This window comes from Pteropus alecto, unplaced genomic scaffold, assembly GCF_000325575.1.
Source record: "Pteropus alecto unplaced genomic scaffold, ASM32557v1 scaffold21, whole genome shotgun sequence".
NCBI lineage: Eukaryota > Metazoa > Chordata > Mammalia > Chiroptera > Pteropodidae > Pteropus > Pteropus alecto.
The window spans coordinates 10,734,192-10,760,377 of NW_006436282.1; the positions used below are offsets into that span (position 1 = coordinate 10,734,192).

Consider the following 26,186-nt stretch of genomic DNA (forward strand, 5'->3'; position numbering starts at 1 on the left):
CCACTTTGATATCAGACACCTGGTCTTCACAACTGTGAGACAGCTCATTTCTGTCACTCTAAGCTACCCAGTTTTTGGTACTTTGGGCAGCCATAGGAAATTAATTCAAGCTATAACAGGTGTATGGTGTTGGGAGCAGGGGTGAATTTCTTTTAATATCCATTTCAGCAAACGTATTAGTACCATCTCGGTTTATAGACTTTTTGTGCCTATTCTGCTGTTTGTGTTGGAACACATACCATTCAGTATATTTTTCTATTGATTATGAGACATCTGGTTTCAAACATGAGGTTTTATCACTTACTATCTGTATAATTAATTAACCTCACTGATTTTCAGTTCTCTGATATTAGTAACACTTGATCTAGCATGCATGGGTTTATTTGTGAGAATCAAATGAAATATCATAAGTGAAAAACAGTATAGAGGCACCTAGAAGAGAATGTAGTACACAGATTAAGATCTGGGATCCTGGAGCCGGGGTCGAATGAGTTCACATTCTACCCCTCCCTTTACAAGTTCTGTGTTTGAACTGTGCACTCAGTTTCATCATTTAATAATGAGATTATTATTATCTTAAAGTCATGAAGATCAAATGAATAAATACAAGAGTTCTTAGAAGATTATCTGACATATGACGTGTACTCAATAAATGGTGTCTAAGAGAAGTATCTTGAAAACTATAAAGACTCATACATGTTAGATTATAATTTATACTTGGTAAATAGCTCATCGATGAATGCACTTACACAATAACTCTGACTTTCTAGCTCAACATGCATTTTAGCGGCAGTATTTTGGATGGTTAAAAGAGCTAAAGGGGGACAATCCAGAATGAAGACTGTTATCAAGTAGATCAGCTTTGCCCAGTGAATTAGAAGAACCTTAGAACTAAAGGCTATTTCTCCTATTCATTAGTCTTAATATTGTAGAGCCAAACTTTTTGTTGAGCATCTCATTAACTGCTCTAATATGTAGATAAAAATAGAAGAGTTTAAGTAGATTTTTCTTAGCTGTGCAAAAATGGGAATTCATTTTTAAAGAACTGCTTTTAAAAGTTTCTAATAAAATCTGTTCGCATATATTTGCATTGAGATACATTGTCTATACATCACTACCCTTAGCTGATAGTAAATAAAAAATAACATCTTTCTCACTTTTCTATATACATCAGGGAGAGTTTTGGGGATCAAATAAAAGGCTATCATTGGAGAGCACCACTTCATGTGTGGCTGCCCTTACAGAGGAGAAAGAAGCTTTTTAGCAAACACCTTCTATTAGTTTACTCGTAGGAAATAGAAACAGCTGAGACTTTTAAAAAATGAATTATATTATCACATTTATTCGATTTCATACAACTTACCCAGGAAGTATATATTTGGAGGACAGATTGTCTCAGTGCTGTGGATAAGTTATAGTCTTCAGAACTGTGGTGTGTTTGGTGTCCAGCCCACATAATATTAACCTCTGCAAAACACATAATTTGAAATGAGCCATGAGAATAAGAACAAAGTAACTTCCATTTTCAGTTATATATACTGCTCTGTTGAGTGACAAAGAAAATCTGGAACATCTCTGAAAAAGCTAGCTAATATAATTATAATTAAAATAAGCTGCCTCAAATTACTTTTGGAAGCAGGGAGGGTATAAATTAAGAACAAATAAAAAAATTGAAACATAGCCAATAAATATGTATAGTGTATATGATATAATTAAATGCCTCCAGCAAACTGAAATGACTCCCAAAATTTACACTTTGCTAACATATTACAATATGACAGATCATAAAGTTTAACTGGTAATGTTGTAACAATATAGTCAATGGATAGTGATGATTTTTCAGTATGTGATAACACATTTCTAATTAAAGAAGAATACTCTGGTGGGAGAAATTGTGCATAAATTTTGGAATAAAATATTATATAATATTCTTTCCTGATGGCTTTTTAAGACGTTTCAAAATCTGTCTATTGAAATAAGAGGCAAAGCAGAGTAATATTTGACCCTAAGACTTAAAATTCCTTTTTTATTTATGGAAATATATTAGCTAATAGTTACGTATTCTTCTGTTTATGCCTTACCAAAGTACAATACCACTTCTAAAATTATCCCACATAATTGTTGTTTGTCCTCATAATAAAAAAGGAAATGCAAGTTGTTTACTGTCATCAAGCATACAAATTGCCCTCATAATGCTTTGCAATTCTTATACACCCCAAAAGGATAATTGCTTGTTTTTCTTCTGTACTACAAACATGCAACTGTAATGACCCCCCCGAAGTAGATGGCATAGAAGAGAACAAGCCAACATTTTTCATTTGATCACATTGATCATATTTTTAATTTTCTATAAGAATTACATATAAAAATGACACATTACATTATATTCAACTTAAAAAATTATGTTCTTAGCTAAACTAATTTATATTCAGTCCTTTGCTATGAATACAAGAGAAAGAAGTAACTATGTGATATTTCTGCCAGTATAGATTAGAAATTAAATCTTTTAGGCTTGTATTCATGGTAACTGAACAGTGAACCAGAGAGTGAAAATTTGGGATTATTGGTTTTTGCGGTTGCCACATATTAAAAGTTAAAATACATGGCACATGGCAGATAATTTGTCCGAGGGTTTTGTAAAAATCATGGCTATATATAATTTATATATTTTTTATGTATTCAATTTGGGTGGACTTCTCAGTCATTCATTTAGAAAATAAAAGCTCTCTGGACAGTCTGTGTAGGGAGTTACCAGATGAAATTTGCAAAAGAGTTTTGGTAAACAAATGATAGCTCAGAGATATAAGAAGGACTTAATTCTGTGAGAATGAGATTAGGAACAGGATTATGCATAGATAGAAGTCATTTCTACTAAAGTCATGTGTTTTCAAGTGTGACAAGTATTTTCATAATCAATTTATATGTAACTTAGATTCCAATTGGTTGACATTTGAATCATATCTGGTAATGACCATGTATTTCTACTCAAGCAATGAAGAATATTCTTCTTATACAAATGAGAATGACTTCACCATAATGACCTCTAACTTCCCAGGTATAATCCTTGAAATAACCTATAACTAAAATCTCTGCTTTATTGACTAGCCTATATAGCTATGAATAAGAGATATACAAAGAATCCTGTGGCACTTAATATCTTCAGATGTTGTGTGCAAGTTTATTAAGAGGTAATAAATTTGATAAATCTCCTGACTTCTAAAACTTCTTACAGATTCAACCCGTGAAACACTCTAAACACCATTTCTTTCTATAACACACTCATCATTGAATATTTCAGAACCTGTTACTTATAAACTTCATTACACATAAAAACATTGTCCATTTTATTGACCCTTTTAAAATTTGTTTAAAAAATTCATCACGATGTATCCATGTTACGGATTCACAAGGGGATAAGCTAATCAGATGAGGTTAAATTAGAGGGTAATAATATATTGGAACTACTTCCTTATAACCTCCACAGAAGCTAAATGGCGGAACAAAGAATCCACAAAGGTGGAGGTCAAAGACCTGTCTCTTTAGCTGTTTTAAAAGCATTTACTTCCTATCACAAACTGTGTGTAACACAAGCCGTCATTCAATGAAGTACAGCTGTGTAAACAGGGTAGAGTAACTGGATCGTACTGCCTTACCGCTGTCACTTTTCAGAATTAGGAAAAACAAGAATACAGGATTTTTTTTTTTTTGCAGTTCATATTCAGTTTATTTAAAGTAAATAGCTTTTAAAATTGGTTATAAAATATAACTTATGAAAAATTATTCCAATAGTTTTTTGTAAACAAAACGAGAAACAGTTAATAGTGCATTTACAAATATGTTCGTCTTCTCTAACACTTGAATTTATGAATTATCTGTTCCAAGGAATAAAAATAAATATTATAGCGAAAAAATATTATCACAGTAAACTTATTCCTATGAAACGATATTAATATAAGTCGTAGTCAATAATAATTTTCTTATAAGCAAATGATTGATTATACAAGCATATGATATGTTATAGCTTTTTAATGACATAATTAGAAAGATTACACTTCTTTCCAGTGCCAAAATGTAGATTTGTATAAATATATTTTATTAATGCATTGACCAATTTGTTTGGCCAAAATTTAATGTATTATATATGTTTGTGTATATATTACATTCTTATGTTTAATTTTTTCTATTTTTAAAAAAATTAAGTTATAACTTACAGTTAAATATATCCCTTTTAGTATTCAGTTCTATGAGTTTTACCTAACAATCACTGTCACAATCAAGATACAAAACAGTTTTGATCACCCCAAAACGCTCCCCATTCCACTTTGTGTTGGTGGCAGGCTGACTCTAACATAACTCCTTGATTTAGATGATGAGATTCTGGACTTTGAACTGACAATGAAATGGGATGAAATTCCTGGGACTTTGAAAGAGGTAAGTATGTTTTGAATGTGGGAGAAATATAAATCATCGAGATCCAGAGGGCTGTCTATGAGAAGCAGCCTCTAAAAAGGTCTCCAATAATTCCTTTCTACTGCTGTTCATTCCCTTGTATAATCCCTCCCCTCGAGTGTGAGCTAGACACAATTATCCCCTTCTAGTGAGTATAATTTTGGCAAAGCCTGTAGGATGTCACTCCTGTTATTAGCTTATAAAAAGACAGTGGCTTATGTCTTGGGTGCACTCCTCTTGTACTCTCAGAAGCTTTGTCTGAGGAAAGTCAGCTGCCGCGTAGTGAGCTATGTTTTGGAGAAACACATCTGGCAGGGAACTAGGAGGGCCTCAAACTAACCATCTAGCAAGGAACTAAACTCCTTAATCCAAACTCCACAAGGAGCTGAATCCTTCCAACAATTGTGTAAGTGAGTTTGGAAGCAGATCCTCCTCTAGTTGAGCCTTCAGATAACACTGCAGTCAGCAGACGGCTTACCTGCTCAACTACAACCTCATGAAAGCCAGAAGCATTCATGTAAGCTGTGCCCAGATTTCTGACCCACAGAAACTCTGAGAGAAGCCACTAGTATGTTACAAAGCAGTAGATAATATGGTGGTCAATCCCCCTCAACCTCATTCTCAGTCCCTAGCATCCTCTGATTTGGCTTCTTTCCTATAGTTTTGCCTTTTTAAGAATGTCTTATAAATGAATTATATGGTTTTTTAGCCTTTTGTGTCTGGTTTCCTTCACTCAGCATAATGTATTACAGAATATTCCATTTTGCTGAATTTTTGCTCCGTTTTTTGCTCAGTGTTACGTTTCTGTGAATGTACTGCATTTTTTTGTTTTGTTTTGTCCATTGATCAGTTAAAGAACACTTCAGTTGTTCCAGTTTGGGGCAATTACAAATAAAAAAGTCTATAATAAGCATTCTAATACAATTTTCCGTGAACATAAGTTTTTATTTCACTTGGGTACTGATTGCTGAATTGTGCAGTATGTTAACATTTAGATGGTTAAGAACTGCTTTCTAAAGTGACTGTGCCTTTTTACATTGCCACCAGCAGTGTATGAGAGTTAAATTTGCTCCACATCTCTGGCAGCACTTGATATTTTTATTTATATTTATATTTACTTATTTGATAGCATTCTAATAGGAATGTAATGGTATCACATTGAAATTTTATAAATGCATTGCCATAACGGCTAATGACAATGATTATCTCTCCATATGCTAATGTGCCACCTGTGTCTTCGAACTGTCTATTCATAATTTGTGCCCACATTTTAATTGGATTATTTTTTATTATTGAGATTTGCATACAAATCCTTTATTAAATGTTATTTATTAATATTTTCTCCTAATCTGTGGCTTGATTTTTTATTTTTTAACAGTATTATATGAAGAACAAAAGTTTAAATTTTGATGTAATTCAATTTATATACTTGAGAATTTGTTAAAAAAATTTAGTACTTATAACAAAGAACAGGAGATATTTTGGAGAAATGTTTTTAGAATGAGAAATTTGTAAGCATCTAGAACCTAGAAAAGTCTATATGTATTATACATCTAAAATATAACTAAATAAGTCTCTTGTCTTATATCTTGTCACCTACAGAATGGAGAGAAATAACCCCTTCGGTTAATGTGAGACATAAGCACAAGTCTATAATGGATTTTTACAGCTATATGATATCTATTTAATCTTTAATCTTTAATAGGCCAGGAAGTTTGGGGCACCATTGGGTACCTTCACTTATAATTTGGAAAACCCACAAGTTATGAAGGAAAAAATGTTACAGGCATATTTGCAAAACATTAACGATGCTTGACGCCAAGAAAGGCATGTTAGAAACACTTTATGCAACATTTAGCATATTGCGTGGTGACTGTGGAACATGAGAACTCTTAAGAAGCTTGTGGAGTTATTGTTCGAATTTTTAATTTTATAAGTAATTAAAGTGAAATTAAGAGAGGAAAGGGAAAAAGAGTTTCATTAAAGAAGAGAAAGCTTTTTATTCTTTCAGCAATAATTTATGTGATGCATTCACATTCCTCTTGAATTTTTTTTACTTGACATATACCTGACATATAATATCCTATAGTTTCAGGTGTACATAGAAATTCCATACTTATACAAACTAGGAAATTATCTTCACAATAAGTTACCATCTGTCAGTGTAAAAAGTTATTACAATTTATTGACTGTATTCCCTATGTTGTACATTATATCCCATGACTTATTTACTTTTTAACTGGATATTTTCTCCTTCAGAAATGGAGGTGACTGGGTCCAAATATTCTCAAATAGCACACATTTGGTAATTTCCATTAAATAAAAGATATTAAGGAGCTCAACATACATTATTAAATGATGTTGCTAAACCTCTTGAATTGGAGCAACTGCCTATTGCCTTTTACAATTATCCTCTACCACTATAAAACACTGGACTTTCCTATTTTTGAATGAAACAATTGTCATTTTGAATTTGAGGAAACCAAATATACGTGAATCCTTTAAAAGTTGTCTTTTTAAATTTAATTTTAATTTTCTTTTATTATGGTGACATTGGTTAACGAAATCCAGTAAGTTTAAGTGTACAATTTAACAGTAAGGCATGTATGCATCATGTGTTCACCGCCCATAGTTAGGTTTCTTTCTGTCACTACATATTTGACCTCTTTTACCCCATCTTCCTCCCCACTACCCTCTAGTAACCACTAGTCTATTGTCCATGTCCATGAGTCTCTGTTGGTTTGTCCTATTTGTTTGTTGCTTTTAGGTTTATATCCCACATATAAGTGATATCATGTGGTTTTCAACTTTTTCTGTCTGGCTTATTTCACTTAACATGATTTTCTAAAGGTCTATCCACGTTGTCACAAATGGTAGTATTTCATCTCTTCTTATGTTTGAGTAATATTCCATTGTATATGTTTTATCTCTTTCTAACAGATAAGTATGATTGATAAATCATTTAAAGAAGTTAATTGAGCTAAGCAAACAAAAAATTAGTAACGGGGTCATGCTATAGAACTAAAGTCTAACTGGAAAATGTAATAGCTGGTGAATATAATACATATATCCTCACATATTTCCTATTCTCTATACATTGAATGAATTAATGCCATCAATTTCATCATCACAACTGCATTTACTTCCTGTAGCAGCAAATAAAAATGTGATTATGAAATTGATGACACTGCTAACTCATGCAATTAGAGATAGATATACTTTGTTGTACTTTTTTCTAATCTGTTCTTTTTCTACTTAATACCAAACACAAATTATCAAGTATATCTTAAAATGGCAAATCAGTAATAAAATTGATAAGTTGGCTAGACCTCCATATTTTTGTTCAAAACACTTCGCAAAATCTTGATATTCAGCATCATAGAAACCAGCCATCTGAAGAAGTGACCAAATTTTTCACTTTTTATCTAGGCGCTTGGAACATATTAAATTATCTCTCTAGAGGAGGTAACAAATGATGGCTCTAAAATTATCACAAATACTACATTATCATTCTAATTTTTCTAGCAATCACGACTTTAATATATTTTTTAATGTTCACATGGAAGTTTTTAACTTCTAGCATGAGGAATTTTAAAATAAAAATTCTCCATTTATATGTTTGTATTCTTTCAAAATTTGAACAAAACATAGCTTTTCAGTATAAAGCAAAAAAATTCATAAAAATTGATGTCATCTTTTCAATCAAAACTTGTTTCTATACAATGCAAAAGCAAGAAATAATGTAATGCTAAAATTAAAAACATATTTTTAAGAATGTTGTTACTATCTACCACATTCACTTGCACTAAAAATAAAAATGTGATTTTAAAATTTCAGAATTTTGCTATGCCCATATTTATGTCAATTGTATTCTACTTTAAATCACTTTTAGAAAAGTCTAAAAATTAAGATGATATTTAATGTTTTCATTTAAATTGTGTATTATTAAAAATATTGACATATTTAGCACTAACTTATTGAATCCCTGCTGTACACAAATCTTTGTATAGTTATGCAGGGAATAAGAGCTTTTAGAAAACTTTAGAGAAACTGTGGGCTTTCTTCGACAGAGAGGAGAGAAGCTAGAGCAGTGGTCCCCAACCTTTTTGGCACTAGGGACCGGGTTTCTATGAGAATCTCATGCCTGATGATCTGAGGTAGAACTGAGGTGGTGATGCTAGCGCTGGGGAGCAGCTGGAAATACAGATAAAATTTTACTTGCTTGCCAATCTCTCACCTCCTGCTGTGCGGCCCAGTTCTTAACAGGCCACGGACCAGTAACAGGCCATGGACCAGTACCAGTCCACAGCCCCGGGGTTGGGGACCCCTGAGCTAGAGGACCTGTTCTGTTCTGTTACACAAGGGTTAGATTAAAATGATAGAAATAAAGGTCCTTATGATAAGCCAGAAATATTAAGAATAAAAAAGGAAGTGGACAGACAGGCCTTGAGGAGTGATAAATTGAAGAAAAAAGAAAAGAGCTCAAGCTAGAAACTGGAATGAGCCCCCAATGGCCTCTCTCTTTCATTCTCTCTCCACACCTTACCCTCTTTATCCAACCCTTTCAAAGTTAGAGCCATGGTCCAAAACCACAAAACACCAAACTAGCCATATATTAAAATTAAATGTGTACTTCCCTTATCCTATGTCAGGCAGGTGGAATAGGAAGCGAGAGGAGGTTCCTCATCCCAGGGCGAAGGGAGAGGGGAGCTTTGTCTTCCCAAGTTGAAAGGCTAAAAGCAGCTCCCTCCTAAAATATTGTCGGACATGTTAAAGAACAGTATTTTAGTTTTATGATGAACTGTATATCTTTCTACAGGCAGACCTGAAAACTTAAGATCACAAGGCTAAATTTAAAAACATATTTATAAGAATGTTGTTACTATCTACCACATTCACTTGCATTAAAAATAAAAATGTGATTTTCTTTGAGAAAGAGTTTTACCTAATTCCTAAGAGACAATTTACAACTAACATTTCTAAATACTGCTCACTCATAGGAAGAAATTGCACATATATATGTTTTGGGAATTAAAAGGGAACAAGAATAAAAATGAATCTATAAAGATAAAAAGAGAATGGAATACATTTCCCATGTAATTTATATATGTACACATACACACATGTGTATTGTACGCTTTGTGTATGTATGTTTGTGTATGTTTAAGGTAGAGAGACAGATATGAAAGAAATCTAACTATGGGCAATTAACACACAATGCAATATATATATATATGACTTATTGTTGAATTGTACACTTGAAACTTATTGGATTTTGTTAACCAATGTCACCATAATCAAAAAATACACAGTTTCATATTATATTCCACATGTAGGTATACAGATATGTAGCATGATGTAACAGCTTCTCCTATAGAAAAAATAGAAAGAAATAGTGTGTTTGTGTATGAAAGCAGAGAAGGTTGCACTTTGCAATCATCATTCAAAGCTGACTGAGCTTTATTGCATGTTGTTAACCCATATATTCTCAGTATCACTTCCAACCATGAGATAAACTGGTTGCCTACTAGCTTAAGAATAAAATTATAATTTTTGATTTTACTGTGCACTCTATTACAAGGATATATGCAAGGTTGTCTGAAAGTGGTACTATTAATAAGAGTTTGATTTCAATGTGCACTCTTCCTTCTCTAAGCTCTATCATTCTTCATTTATACCCCTCTACTCCTAGTCATGATGTATGTTGATACTAGCCAAAACCAAATAATCACTTAGATTTCGATTCTCTCAGTTCAGACTTACAGTTCCTCAGCCCTAGACTGTGAGCCAGGTGATCTGCTAGAGCATCCTGATTTATACCAATGATGATGCATGGAAAGAGCTCCTTCCCACTCAATACAAAACATGTCATTGAACTAAAGTATTTTTAAGTGATGTGAATACTGAAATTTCCAGAAATATAATAGGTCAGTGATAAGGGTTAAGGAAGATTCCCTTACCTCTCAACTGTGTGGAAAATTAGCCTTGTCTGTAAGAAAACTCTCTCTCTCTGCAAAAGTTAGTAAAATTCAATAAAAATCCTTTGAAATAAAATGTATCAGTATTACATCTTAAAGTAATTATAGATTTGACCATGGTGATGTCTCATGAAAATCACATATCCATTTAATAAAAGCAAATTCTAGTGCAGTTGGATCCTGGCTGTCAGCAGCAACATTTACGTTATGATTGAGATTTTGGTGCTGTTAGTGATTTTATCACAAGAGTCTTACAATATATTTAGATTCTAAGGAATCCACATGCTTATTACAGATTACAAGCAAGAAATCTTCCAGAGTATTTATTAACATCTATTTGGCATTCATAATGACCTAACTAGCACAATCAGAGGGCAGAAATCATTGGAGAAGAACAGTCTTTATGTCAATAGAGTTAGCTAGGAATAGCAAGCACTTCTATGACCCTCCTTCTGAGCAGCATGCTCGCTTGTGGTGAGGCACATTGAACTTCTGCTGGATTATGTTAGGAACAATGATTTATATAATTTGTCTCCACAAGTCACAGAATCCAAGAACAAATAATTTTCAAAGTTTGAAAGGAGAGCAACAAAAGGAAGCAAACAGGGAAGCAAGATGACCAGGGATCGTCAGGAAAAAGGAAAACAGGAGAAAATTGTACTAAAACCATTAGTTGAAAAGTGGCTGCAATCTGTTTTCATTCCCTCTCTAATAAACCTTGAGGATGTAGATTACCCCTGTCAACAACAATAAAAACCTGCCAGGATCCCTTTGCCAATAATAAGGGCTTTCTATAGGTCTTACCATTTGCCTTTGTGTTTTAAAACTAATTTTTACTCTTTTATAGCAAATGAGTCTGCTTTTCATGTTAGAAACTTTCTGTATTACTGAATTTGCAAGAAATACAACAGTGTCCAATGAAGGTACTGAACTGAATCAGAACTGAATATCCCAATTAAAACAAGTCAGTCTATCCATTATAAATGGTGTCATTCTACCATAGATTAGTATTGTAACTGGTCTTTGAGGAAGCAATCTGCATCTGATAGATTTCCTTTTGTGCATTTGAGAACTGTATGTTCCACACTCGGTTATTACTGCTTGTTGACACATCTTAGAACTGAATGTTATTCGAAACTTTGGTGAGTTACTTTGCCCTTTCCTCTGTCCCCTTCAAAGTACTTCCTAAATCTGAATGTATGTCTGGTTTTAAGGGGAGGATATCAATGACTACCAGGACACACTACTGCTGGAGGAAGAAGTTTCCTATAATGTTCTGTGACCTTAGGGCAATGAGGGATGGAAGTGGTTATGCAGGAACATATCTGCTATTAAGCTCATATTATGTTCCTGAGATCCCCCAAACATGACCCCATTGCTACATGATCATCAAACCCAAATGCTATTTATTACTGAATTCATTGTTTTCTACCAATGCTTCATCTTCCTTTTTCTGACCTTCTAATATGACTATCGTACCTTCTATTACCCCCTTTTCTTTCCTCCAACCTCCATCAATCTGTCACTATTGGCTTCCATCAATCCACTGTATCATTTGTTTCTTTCCTCTCCTATCCTATAATCGCTTTCCTAGATTGAGGCTTCATTGTCTCAGTACAGTCTGCAAATATTCATTGCATAATATCTATGAATAAGACATGCTACTCTTATATCACTCCCAGCCTGGTGCAGATATCAACAAATTGCCATGATGGGCCAGATCCAGCCCACAACCTGCTTTATGCAGTCATCATACTAAGAATGTTTTTACATTTCTAAATGATTAAAGTAAAATCAGAAGAGTAACGGCTTGTGACACATGAGTATTACATGAAAATAACATGTCTCTTCCTCTTTCTCTTTCTCTTGTACCCTCCATTCTCTGGGCTTCTTGAACATCCTCAATATTTTCATGGTCCCCTGTCTGTGTACCACCTGTCAAAATATTCTTAATTTTCAAGGACCACTGCATATGTCATTTTCTTCAGGAAATCATATTTAGTCCTCCCCAACCACAATTATACAATTCTTATTACTCTTTGGCCTTTAATATCACAAATATTCTGCTATTTTGCACTTGCCCCTATTTAAAAGCTTCTTAATCAGAGAGATTAATTTCTCCATTTTGTATTTTCCACAGCATCTGCCATTGTGTTTTTGCATATTTTTCTCTTAATTAAATAATATATATTTTTCTATTAATTAAACCAATGCTTATCAAATAATGCTAGCTTATTTGAATAATTAATAACCAAGTCACACTATTTCATTTGCTAAACATGTATATTTTCATTAGTAAAATCAAGGATTTAAAAAATTTTTTTTTCCTTTTTCATGCACTGACTCCTTCTCTCTAACTTCAGTCATATCTAAACATTCCACTTTGTAAAATATGATCCTTTGACCTTCCCTTTCCTTAATTTGTTTTTATCTCAAACATCTTAAAAGAGCAGAATTTACTTCCTTACCTCCCACCATTAAGTTCATTCCTAATATCACTTAATTCTTTCCAAAATCATTATTGGTCTCTTTCTTGCCAAAACTAAAGACCCCCTTTTAGATGTCATCCTCTTCGAACTTTCCAAAACAGTTAACAACTGCTTTTGTCTTGAAAATCTTTTCTTTTGACTTTAGTAACATCCCCTGCTCCCAGTTCTTCTCTTTCTTTATTCAGGCCAAGTCCATTTCCCTAACTTCTTCTCTTGTTCTCAAACACCTTAAAGAAACCAGTTCTTGTTTTCCTTTGTCCCTCACTCCCATTGTTTTTCATGGTGTGCTATCAATTGAAATGACTTAAGTAATCAATTATCCAAAGGTTGATGAATCCCAAATATTTCAATGTTTGTTGACTTCTTGGTCTGAATTCCTTCTGAGAATTCTATACATATTATGCTCCGAATCTATCTCATTATCTTGCTTTCTGTCTCTTGTTGTTCTTTCTTTCTTAATGGCATTGCCATCGTTTTGGTCACCCAGGCAAAGGAGATAACAGACAGGGAAGACCTCAAAGTGGAACTAAGCCTCCATGTTTTTTTGTATCCTTCTAACCTCAATTTAGATATTGATGCAGTGCTTAGCATATAATTAGAACAAAACCCAATATAAATTAATATTTTTTAAATGACCTCACATTAGCTTGTGATACTGTCTTCTACTACACTTTAGCAAACAGGCCTAAAATTTGCTTTTATTACTAAAGGAACAATCATATATATGAGAAAATGTGAAGAGGAATGTGAAATGTCAAGGGTTATTCATGAAGGTCAATAATGAAATGTGAGATATTCTTTTCTCAACAACTTGATATTTTAGAGAAATTAATAGGAATAGTACGTGCAGAAACTAAAAAAACTGTATTTTACAAGTCAAATTATAAAATAATCTATGGCTTTCATACTAAAGACGTTTTCCTCTAATTCATCAAAGTATGTTAAATACTATGATATGATAGATTGCTGCTCTTCTGGTTCTGAAGTTAGTATGTGCAATTTAGAGTTCATTCATTTGGACGTTGTTTTAGATTTCTTAACCATTTGTAGGATGTCATGACCTGAGCTATCTTACTTGCTTATAATTAAACTTACCTCATTGTAAAATTAATCTTATTTGGATATATACACATATAAACAGTTTTGAGGTTGGGACAATATGAAAGTGATATATTATTTAATCAATTTTTTTCAGAAGCTTATACATTAAAACACACACACACACACACACACACACACACACACACACAATATGGCTACACAAAATGCCCTAAACATTTAAAAATTGTCAAATGAAAAACAAAGAAATGGTCGAAACATAGGACTATCCATGAGGTTCTGTTACAGTGTAACCCCCACTTGCCTGTAAATCTAAAGGAAGTCAATCAAGGCTTTCATGTACCTCATCTCTCCCTCTCTTGTGTCATTCCAAATATGTGTGATTGTACTTTGATCTAAACTTAATCATACCCTGTCAAATACAAAGAATCATACTTTTATCGAGAAAATACTCTGCCTAAGAGTATACCTTTGTATTTAAATATAATTTCTAAAACAAATTGTTGGAAACTTTTTATAATGTCATTAGTATTAGAAACTGTTATTTTTAAAGTTCGTCTTCACAAAATGAAGATCGATTAAATTGTTTACAGGTAAAAGCTCATGAAGCAGAATATTAAAAAATCTATGGACCACATTGAATATTTCTGAACAAATCTAACACTCATGAGTCCACAATAACTCACCTTGATCTGTGAGCTTTGCAGTACAATGTATATTTGAGCAACCACAAATCTATTGGTAGATAACATGACAAATTAGTGTAGGTCAAAACAGGCATTTTAACATATTTCTCTAGTAATTCTGTCTTTTCTCGTGAACAGCTTGTCTAAAACCTTGTCAAATAACGATCATCACACACACAAAAAAATCAGGTCTCCTGGTGTCGTAGTGTTGCATAACATGATTTCCTATAATGATGTCACGTTTGATGCTGCAGACCATGTGAAACAGATTAACTGTGACCAAATTAGCATTCTTTTGTAAGACCAGCTGATATGCACATGTAAAACATGAAACACACACATACTGTGAGATGCAATTAAATGATTCTCAAACACCATGCCATAAATAATTTTAACCTCATAAATGTCTACCTTATAAAGTAGAAACTGCTTTTTATTTGTTTCTTTTTACAACCAACATGACAATCTAAGTAATTTCAGGGCATTTTTATCCTTGAGAAACTTACTAGGAAAATGCTATTGTTGCATTTTTTTTCCCCCCGGTTGGATAATGCCTCGTTTGTTCTTTTCAAAGAGTTCTTACGTTAATGTGTTCTCGGCTGTCTTTAGGAAAGATTGATGTCTAGTGTCACTGCTAGGAAGTGCAAACCGTTCAGCCTCACTGCAATCTATGTCCTCATTCTCTTGCTCCACAGGATACCACATACTTTGGCAGCCAACATTAAGAAGGGAAGTGTTTTAATGGCGATAAGTGATGCCAATGAAACCTTTCTCACAATGCTCAAAACTTAATGGTTGGAGGCTGAAGCACAAAATGGTGCAACTAAAGGGAATAAATGAATACATTAGCTGAAAGGTAACAATGCTGTTTACCTAATCAATGCTAAAAGAGATTAAAAACTTCCTGTCATTAAACTTTTCACCAAAATGTCATCTTTATGATAGCCTGGGAGAATCTGGATCTGTTTAACAACGCCTTCACTCTCTTATTCCAGACATAAGAGCTCAGTGATCAATTGTGTTAATAATAGCAATTGTCAGTGTGCTTTTTAGAAGTAATTTCCACAGTATAACATGTTCCAGCTATACCACCACCCCTATGGAGAGTAGAGCAATGGGAGGGAACCCTTTGCAATGTAAGTAAAGTGAAAGGAATTTATATAAGGTGACATGAAACAGGTGTTTAAGAAGCACTGCACTCCTTAGGAGGGGAAAAGTGCTATTGGGGAAGCAAGATGTTCAGAAGATATGTGATTGTGGCAAAGTCATCTAAAGTCCGCAGGGTTCTCATCTTTATGAAGGAGCTAAGGTATTGCTTTTCATAAAGAACAACATGGATATAGTCACAATATTAAGCAGGAATAGAATGTAGAGTTGTCTTTTTTATAGGTGAGTTGAATTCCGATTGATATAATTTACTCATTTGATTGCTTCCGGTTATAAATGTAGTCAAGTCCAGTGAAAACAACTAATCGCATCACCATGTGATCTGACCTACCACCTTGGTCTTATTACCTCTGAGCTTTAAGTAAATGACTTCTCCTTTGAATCATCCAATGAAATTGACATTCAATAGTTTGCAAGTAAAACCATTAAGCATAAAAACTCAAATTGATCCTAACAACCATGAGTGATTTCTCTAGTAAGCTTCTTTTCAAGTTTTTGCCTCATTTATTGCCAAGAGTTTATCAAATATAAGTAAAATTCTACCAGGTCTTTCCAATTGCTTTTGATCAGTGTCACCGAAAAGCAACAGTGGAAACAAACAAACAAACAAACAAAAACAACAAAAAAGCAAAGAATAAAAAAGGAGGAGGGTAGAAGTAAAGACTTTAAAAATAATTTTCACAAGGAGTTGTGGGGTGAGGTGAAGACACTTTGAAGAAGAAACAAAAAATAACATGGAATGAAGAGCAAAAATGTATCGAGTTCTAGGTAGATACGTTAATCTTAATAATGACTTTACTCTTTTTTCCTTGCTGTTTTGAAGAAGAAAAAATTGAGGAAACAACTTATCAAGATCACAATTCCAAAGTGGCAGAGCCAGAATTTAAATCCAGACCTATCTGGATTCAGAGCCCATGCTCTTTCCCAAGCTCTCATATAGGTAGCTACCTGCCCACAGCTCGGCATGAGATGGGACATACAAGGAGTGATGCATAATTTCTGCTTTAACGAGTTTGTTCTTTATAGACCCGAGATACAGAGAACAAGCTGACAGTTGCCAAAAGAGAGGGGAGTGGGTAGATGAGGGGAAAAAAGTCAAGAACTAGTTAACATCTCCTACAGGTATCACTGCAAAAGGGCAGTGTCCCCAGGCAAGCAGACAGCCTATCCCTCATTATCCTGGCTGGGACACTCAGGGAATGGCTACTCAGTCTCAACTCAAGGAGCTCTTCTGTCACCTGCAGTTAGGTGCCTGCTACACCTATTTCCACAAGTTCTTGCCTTTCTGTTGCCAACAAGCTTCAGTACCCCTGGAACAGTGAAATCACATCCCCCAGGCTCTGGCCTCATTCTTAGCCTTTCCATACACTGCTCCTTAATTCATATCACTTCAACCCATTTGATAACTGGTTTGCAATAGATAATCCAGGTTGGTTCCTTATTTAAATCAATCAATCAATCAATCAATCAATCAATCAATCAAATGAAGGAAAGACCAATATAGCTGAGACTTCATTAGTCAGGTTGACTCATCAGAAAAGGCTTGGGTTGAAACTCTGTCTGAATGTTAAAATAATAATTTCCTAGTAGGCCGGAGTTTAGTATATTAAAAGAGCAACTTTCTCTACAAATATATATACATATATGTGTGTGTGTGTGTGTGTGTGTGTGTGTGTGTGCGTGTGTGTGTGTGTGTGTGTGTAAATAATGCAAAATAATTATTATGATATACAGAAAGAAATCTAACTATGGGAGGTGAACACATAGTGTAAATATATATATGTCTTATCATTAAAGTGTACAGCTGAAACTTACTGGATTTCATTAACTAATGTCACCATAAAAAATAAATTAAAAAATAAAAATAAAAATAAATTTATATTAATCACACACACACACACAAAAATCATGCTAGGCAAAATAAGCCAGACAGAAAAAGTTGAAAATCACATGATATCACTTATATGTGGGATATAAACCTAAAAACAACAAATGAACAGGACAAACAGAGACTCATGGACATGGACTATAGACTACTAGTTATCAGAGGGTAGCAGGTAGAGGGTAGTGGGGAGGTAGATGGAGTAAAGGGGGTCAAATATCTGGTGACAGAAAGAAATCTAACTATGGGAGGTGAACACACGGTGTAAATATATATATGCCTTACTGTTAAAGTGTACAAATGAAACTTACTGGATTTCGTTAACCATTGTCACCATAAAAAATAAAATTAAACAAATAAACAAACAAATAAATAAATAAATAAATAAGTAGTACTTGGTTTAAAAGTAAAGTACTATTTGGTTTTAAAAAATCATGTATGTGCACTTTTATGAACTATTACTAATGTACAAAGTGAAGTCTAAAAAACATAAACAATTTAATAATATTCCAGTTTAGGAAAGGAAAAAGTGAATTCCAATATTACTTAAAAGACCACTTAACTTTTCATCATATCTTAAAGGCCGCTTTTCTCAAATTTTATACATACACTTCTAAGACACAGACACTTAAATTTCTGTTCAACTCTTTTACAATTTAACTTATGTAATCATGGCATTTAATTTTTTTAAAAGCCTCAGCAAAGTTTTAGTAAAATATCACAAGTGATCTCTATTATATCAACTGATACAATTTTCTATTTCATTTTAAATTTCTATTTCATTTAACTAAATTTACTGAAAATACTAATTTTTCCTCAAAATATTTCTGCTAGCATCTTGAAAATTTTACCAAAAATATATTTAAATATATTTTTTTAGAAAAAGAAAAGACCAGTTACTCTATGGATTTCAGAGGAAAGCCTTACATAAATGAGATTATTAATCTTGGTTAGTCTATTTACAACACCCCCCCCACACACACACACATACACACACACTCACACGCATTGGTTATTATCATCAATGTATAAAGCTGTTGGCTTCTGTACCTATTTAGCAATAAACTGTGCTCCTAGTAATAAGTGCACATGAATGTACGGTACTTCCATGGGTTTTGCTAATTCACTCTCCTTTAATCAAACCAACTCATTTGGCAAGCATCTTACTTTATCTGATAATATATATTTAGAATCAAAATATGAAATACTGACAAGAATATTAAATGAACACCTTTATGCAATACTATGGAAAGGGTAAAATGATAGAACCAAAATGAGAAAAAAAAACCTTCAATAGATACTGTTAACTGTTATGTTGTTTAATTACAATGCTTCATTTCAGTGAGAAATAAAGCTAAATATGTTACGAAAATAGTCTAGAATCACATGTTACCATAAGAAAATAAAAATTACAGCAGAGGATGTTTCAGTCAATTTTCTCATTTCTTTCTCCCCAGAGTCTTAGCTAGGCTTTTACAGTGTCGTCATTAGAGAAAGCAAAAGATCCTAGAGAGGGTTACACATATTTTTAATGGGAAAAAACTTGTTATGATATAAAATTATTTTCATTGTAATGGAAATTATAAACCTCAAAGAAAACAATGCTTATAATTATTGTCTATATTTTAAAAAGGTGAGAGTGATTCAAATAATCTTTCTAAAGTGGGTGATGAAGAGTCCTGGGTAATTACATACTCTGGTTAATAGAGAAACAAAACCCATATGAATTGTCAATTTTCAAAGAATTACACTAACATAAAATAGGCCACATGAAACTATACTGAGAAAAGTACACAATATTGAAGTGTCTCAAGACCATTTCACACCCCAAGCTATGTTGGCAGCGGGGATGGCACATGTGCAGACAATGTGTTTACTGAGAAGCCATGGGTTGCAGAGAGCCTCAGACATTGCCTTTAACTTGATAACATTTATCTGTTGTATAATGTGCTGATTGGCTTTGGGGATTATTGTCCACTATTGAGAGAACACAGAACATTGACACTGTGTTTTTGATTTAGAGCTGCTGCAGAACAAAATGTTGTTAAATACTTTGAAATAGTTTAAAGAGGTTAATATGTCTGTCCTTCTGTCTTTCCTTCCCTCCCTCCCTCCTACCCTCCCTCCCTCCCCCTTTCTTCCTTCCTTCCTTCCTTCCTTCCTTTCTTTCTTCCCTAAAGACCTCCTGGAGACTTCTTCCCCAGTATAACTCCGATCCCTTAGTGCTACACTCTTAGAGATGATTATAAGGGACTTTTTTCACTTTCATAAAGAATACATGGACATAGTAACACTCTAATCTAGAATGGGGGTATTTCTAGTAATATAAAAGGCACAACATTTTAAATGCCTAAAATTCTTGTATAAACTAACCCAAGTCATTGCATTAATTTAATATATATTTCTTAATCTTTTAGGTTTCAGTTTCTTCATTAGAGACAACAGCATTTTGGAAAAAGTTTGTCGAAGAACATCGTATCCATAGAACTTCACATTCATTTGCACAAACACTCTCATGCCTAGGAATGAGTTGGCTCACAGTTATCAAATATTCTGGTCCTCCAGCATCTTATCTCACCTGGATTATGGTTGTAGTGTACTCTTATTTCTTGGAGTACCTTCTTCTTTGCTTTCCTAGGAATATCAATATGACATATCTCCATGTCACATATGCTCTGCACTTGTTTCTTTATTCTTTTCACTACAATATGTGCAATTCCTGGACATTATCAAGTTTCACATAGAGAAGGAAAGTGAGATGCAGAGAGAGTTAGTAACTTGCCCGAGGGCACAAAATAATTTGGTGTCAAAACTAGACTAATACTACAAATAATCACCTCTTACATATGTGTAACAATTTACTGTGAGCCACATGTTTTACTATAATTTATGTATTATAGTCACACTCTCAACAAATTAACAATTTAATGTGCTATATGGGGAAAAACGCAGATATGAAATTTTGGAGACTGAGATTATAGTTGGAGGACAGTTTGATGGTTTCTTACAAAACTAAAAAACTCTTGCCGTATGATTCAGGAATTATGCTTTTTGGTATTTACCCAAAGGAGCTGGAAACATATCCACATAAAATCCTGCACATGAATGTTCATATCAGCTTTATTCATAATTGCAAAATTTTGGAAGCAACCAAAATGAGCTATTGAGCTGTAAGGCAATAGGAAGGAACCTTAAATGCATATTAATAAGTGAAAAAAGCCAATGCAAAAAGGCTACATAATATATGATTTCAATTACATGACTTTCTGGAAGAGGCAAAAGTATGGAGAGAGTAAAAAGGTCAGTGGTTGACAGGGATTAGAGTTGGGGAGGAATGAATAGGTGGAGCACAGAGGATTTTTATGGTAATGAATATACTCTGCATGATACCATAATGTGTATACAAGTCATTACACATTTGTACAAACCCATAGACTATTACAACACCAAGAGTTAACTGGAACGTAAACTATGAACTTTGGGTGATTATGTTGTATCCGAGTATGTTCATCCATTGTAACTAATGTTCCACTCTGGGGGGGATGTCGATAATGAGGAAGGGCATGAGGGGGTACATGGGAAATCTCTGTGTGTATCTTTCCTTCAGTTTTTCTGTGAATCTAAAATTGCTCTATAAAAATAAAGTTTTAAATTTAACAAAAAAATTGGTTACATTTTAAAGCTCCTGGACTAATCCTCTAAAAATTTTAACTCATTTCTAGTTTTTTTTTTTTTTCTCTTGTTTTTTATTTTATCCCTCGGAAGATTTTCTCATCCTTCAAAGTTTGTTTGGAGTTGTTTATTTTTTTTCTGTTCTCCTATATTTAATTTTTAAGAATTCAATTTTGTTCTTGCATATTTTTAATACAGCATTCTATTCTTGTTTTGTAAATACAATATCTACTTTTTCTCTTCTAAAGACAGTGTATAATAAGATTTAAAAACTATATACTTCTGTTCCTTGTATTGTCTCTGTTTGATACAAGTTTCTTTTGTTGCTATTGTTGTTTTATTATTACTATTTTTTATTTTGACCTCTATCTTTCTCAGACACTTTGAATACTATCGATCAGGAAGAAGTTCTCCTGTTGTTGGCTTGGAGTTTATAAGAATTCTCCAGAGATTCTTGAGTAGTGGGGAAATACTTCTTCAGTTGTTCTGTGTTCAGTTCATTCATCTTGCCCTCAGCTCTACCTGCTATTCTCAAGTTTTCAAGGACCTTCTATTACACTGTAATCAGAAAGTAAGCTCTTCTGTATTCTCTTGAATTAGGAAATAATTAGTTCTTTAAAATGTAAATGCCTTTTATAGAACATATAAGTAAAGTATCATTAATATTTGGACTCCAACTATCAAGCCTAACAGTTGTATTTTACAGAGAAAGCGCAAATATAAAGAATAAATTATGTCTGCCATCTATATTTACTTTATCTAGTTCTACAGTTAATGCGGATGTCACAGCTTTGCCATATTTTATTTTTTAGAACAGATACTCATACATTGAAAAACTAACTCATCTGTGATGCTCAAAATTATTAGTTCAATTACATATTATATAGTAAAGTAAATTGGGTAAATTTACATAAAACTTTTTAGAACTACAGTGTAAAAAAAAAAAAGATTATTTAGCTCATAGGACTGTTTATTCTCTCACTTGCCTACAAGAAAGTGTCACTTGAATTACCGAAGTAGCTATTTTTCTGCTGTGAGCTCTTAACCAAATATTGGCACCTAAGAGCACCGTCTCTCCTTCAGTGGATCAAGCCAAATACAACCACAGCCCAAAAAAGACATCCTGTCCCTCCTTCAACAGCCAGCAGTCTCCTTTCACAGTTCCAAAGAAAAACAAGAACAAATATTTGCAAAGATTTTTTTGTCTTGTACCAAAAATGAGCATTAATAAAACCGTACTTAGAGGAAAGCACTGAGAGAGTATATAAAAACGATATTGTAATGTCAAAGAGGGAAGCATTAATTCATAATATGCAGGAATATTTTTAGATGGTACTGACAGTTTGCATGAAGCTTGGGAGTGGTGTGACTTGCTTTCATAGGAAAGGAATGGCCTAGCATGGGAATTTTATTGGCAGATATCATAGCTTAAAAATGCACATGGGATGTCTGTCTTATAAAGCAACAAGTATAATATTTTACATTTTTTTCATTTTATGATAGGAATCAGTTATTATACTAGAGAAAAGTTTTCTTGCTTTTCTCATTATTCATCTTACTTTTGCTAGACAGTATTAAACAGAAGTCTGCATATTATCTTGGATTTTATGGCTCTCTATGGTTTGCAAAGTACTTTCACATACATCATCTCCTTTAATCCTTAAAACTATTAAGGGTGTTATTAATATTTCTGCTTTATCTAAGAGAAAACTGATAATCAATGGGGATTAGTGAATTGCCTACAATTTACACAATCACTAAATGATAGAACCGAGTGTGGAACCCTGAAATTCTGCTTCCAAATACGAAGAGGACACTCCCCTCTATCACCTTTGCAACATGTTCTTCCTTCTTTTAATTAGCTTAACATAACTTCAAACTTTATGAAATGTCAGCCTATGTTAGGGAGTTACTTTCTATCGTGTGTCAGATCGAAGCATGGAAAATTACATTGTTTTAGGTTAGAAGCATTCAAATATCAGCAATATCAAATAGTTCAATCTAATACATACAGAACCCCTGTGAATGTATTTGATAATTTGCAATACTGCTCACTTCTAAATATCCTGTTTTAAAACTATCCCATAAAAAATTTAGTGTTTCTTTATATTTTAAAACATCAGTTTAATACTTTAAGCTGTGCCTGTGTACACACATGGTTAAGCCTATGCAAATAAAATCATCCAATGGGTTGATCTGACGAAAAGGTATTTTTTTTTTGTAATGAATAAATCAATAAAGTTGGTTTAAAACGGTTGATTTGTGTAGAAACAGTGTAAGTGGTGCAGTGAGCAAAGGTGCTTGTGGGCAGGGATTCCAGGGAGTTCTCAGATGACAGAGGCCCTTTGCAAGGCCTCAGGACACCGAAGGGAGGAAGAGTGGTCAGGTTCAGAATGCTCTCATTTCCTGCCCTCTCCCCAGGGAGGCATAGATATCATAAAAGGTCCTGGAATGAACTTCTCTGAATCTTAAAATAATTCTTTTTCAGATTTTAAGGGATGGGCAAAATTTAGGTTTGATTTTTCCTTTAAAAAAAACAAAAAAACATAACAGTCATAAAAAAATCGCACTGCCCAAACCATGAATTTAATAATTTGTGTTCGTAGATTTTACAATGGTTCTAAATAAAGTTTTTAAAAATGTATAGATTTTACTCAGTTTAAATTAAGAGAGAAAAATAAGAGTAAAATCAGAGAGATACCCACACGTCAAGTTATTTGACAAGGCAAACTGTAATAATTATTGTTTAAGAAATAATCTCCTTAATCATACTAGATTATATTAGATGGATAGGATATTTTATAGAACATAGTCAATACCGAATTTTAACTTATACTGTAATTAATATTTGTTAAGGATTTTCATTTATTATTTTGTTCATTCACTGATTTAATTTTTATTCATTTATAAGTAACTATTGAGCTAACTAGGGGTGCAGCAAGCTTGCTCAGTGCTTTGCGGTCCTGGGATACAACTTTGAACAATAGGGATACCTGAGGTCTCAAAGTGTCTATTTATCTAATTTTACATTTTGTTTTTGTTTTTTTAATTAAACATGCTTGCCCAACCTTGATCCCTACCCTTTCTGTTTTCAAAAACCACATGTTAAATAAAGGATGAAGAGAAACAGCTTCATTCATATTTCCTCTCAATGTCAAAATTTCATCTCTACCACCTCTATTTAATAATAGCTATAATAGGTTATGCTTAAGGTCAAGCATAAGAGAGCTTCAGTAAAAAACTATGGGATATGGTGATCTACTTAGATATTAAGATAACCACGAAGGGTCTATTTTACCACAGTTCTAACTTGTCTATATCCAAGCCATAGGAGTTTTCATTAACATTTATCAAATCTTCCTGCAGAGAGACCTGGGCGGCTGGTCTCTCTAGAATGAGCACGTCTTTTAGCACTTTGTTGATCAGACCTCTGGGAGATCAGAAGGAAAGCATACTCAGTAAATGACTCAGGATTTTAGAATTCGTTTTCCTTGCCAAGAAAGGAAAACCAGAGTCTTTGGGGGACTGAGAAGCTCATGTATTTACACATGTATTTACTTGAAGAAGTGTGGTGCAAATTCTCAGGACTCCTAGGAAAATGAGAATACTGTTTTGTGGTTATATTTGGCAAAAAGACTAGAAATTCAATGTCATGATAGACAAATATTACAAACACTGAAATAAATGAAATAAGACATTTTCTTTATTTATGCACTACAAATGTTTCAAATAATTCATAATAGTTCTGCAAATGACTACAGGTTCACAAACTTAAGGTTGAATGATACTAAGTTTGACCCAAAAGAATCCTACTTGAAAAAGGTAAAAAATTTTCCAAAATGAAAAGAAGACACAAAATATATATGACACTGTAGGTTCATATATCACCTACATCAACTTAGAATTTCTAAGCAAGTTTTTGTGAATATCAGAAATTTCATTGTATGTCTCCCCAGTATGCTAAATTATGCCTAACATACAATGTGAGCTCAAGAAATATCAGTTGACATTGAGGTATTGTAAAATTTTGTAAAGTAAAATAATTCTATTCTAAATTATTTGAAGTTCTGAAAAAGATAGGAGATTCAAGCTTATAAAATTTCAACAAATAAAATATAATCGTTCCATCAAATATGTCAGCGAGATTATTTATCAGTCTGATGGAAAATCAGTTCTACTAATGTCATACATTTTTCTTTCTATAGCATATAATCATTGAGAAATTTCTACAAATTCAAACATTCAATTAAGTGCTAAAATATACAAAGAAATAACAAAAGAATCCATATATTTTATACCAAAATGATAAGCCATGACTACTGAACACTAAAAATATAAGTTAATAGGCATGGCTAAATCACAGTCATGAGAATTGCAAGACATGTAAGAACTCTAGATATGTACCATCTCTATCTAAAGTTGTATACCTTTCTGGTTCACTAACTGCGAAAAGTTATAAATTTCTCTTATAGAACTCTATCACAGGTACAAAGAGACATTAAGCTCTATCTATCTGTAACTGGCCAAAATGTCCTATATGAACATTTCACATATACAATTAATCTAATAGAATAGTATGGACTAATAAATGAACCCATGCTAAATAGAGAGAAAAATAAAACAAAATGAATTACTCTACAAAGTACAGCCAATCCTGTCTCCTCTAAAGACATTTCCTAATGCTCATTGAGCCAACTTTGCCAGTGGGTAGGAGAAGTCAGTAAACATAAATTGTGGTATGGTAGGCTGTCAGATTCCCTGAAATAATTCCCTTTCACAGAGTTAAACTATAGGATATAAATGA

General features: G+C 33.2%; 1 protein-coding gene across 1 annotated transcript in view; it reads right to left on the minus strand.

Moving 5' to 3' along the window:
• The window catches only part of AGMO (alkylglycerol monooxygenase), a 282,907-nt gene that overhangs the window by 180,090 nt on the left and 76,631 nt on the right, over positions 1 to 26,186 (minus strand). Inside the window, exon 4 of the mRNA XM_006911959.1 lies at positions 1,364 to 1,467. Within this exon, the coding sequence (XP_006912021.1) occupies positions 1,364 to 1,467 (104 nt within the window). The remainder of the gene's footprint in view (positions 1 to 1,363; positions 1,468 to 26,186) is intronic.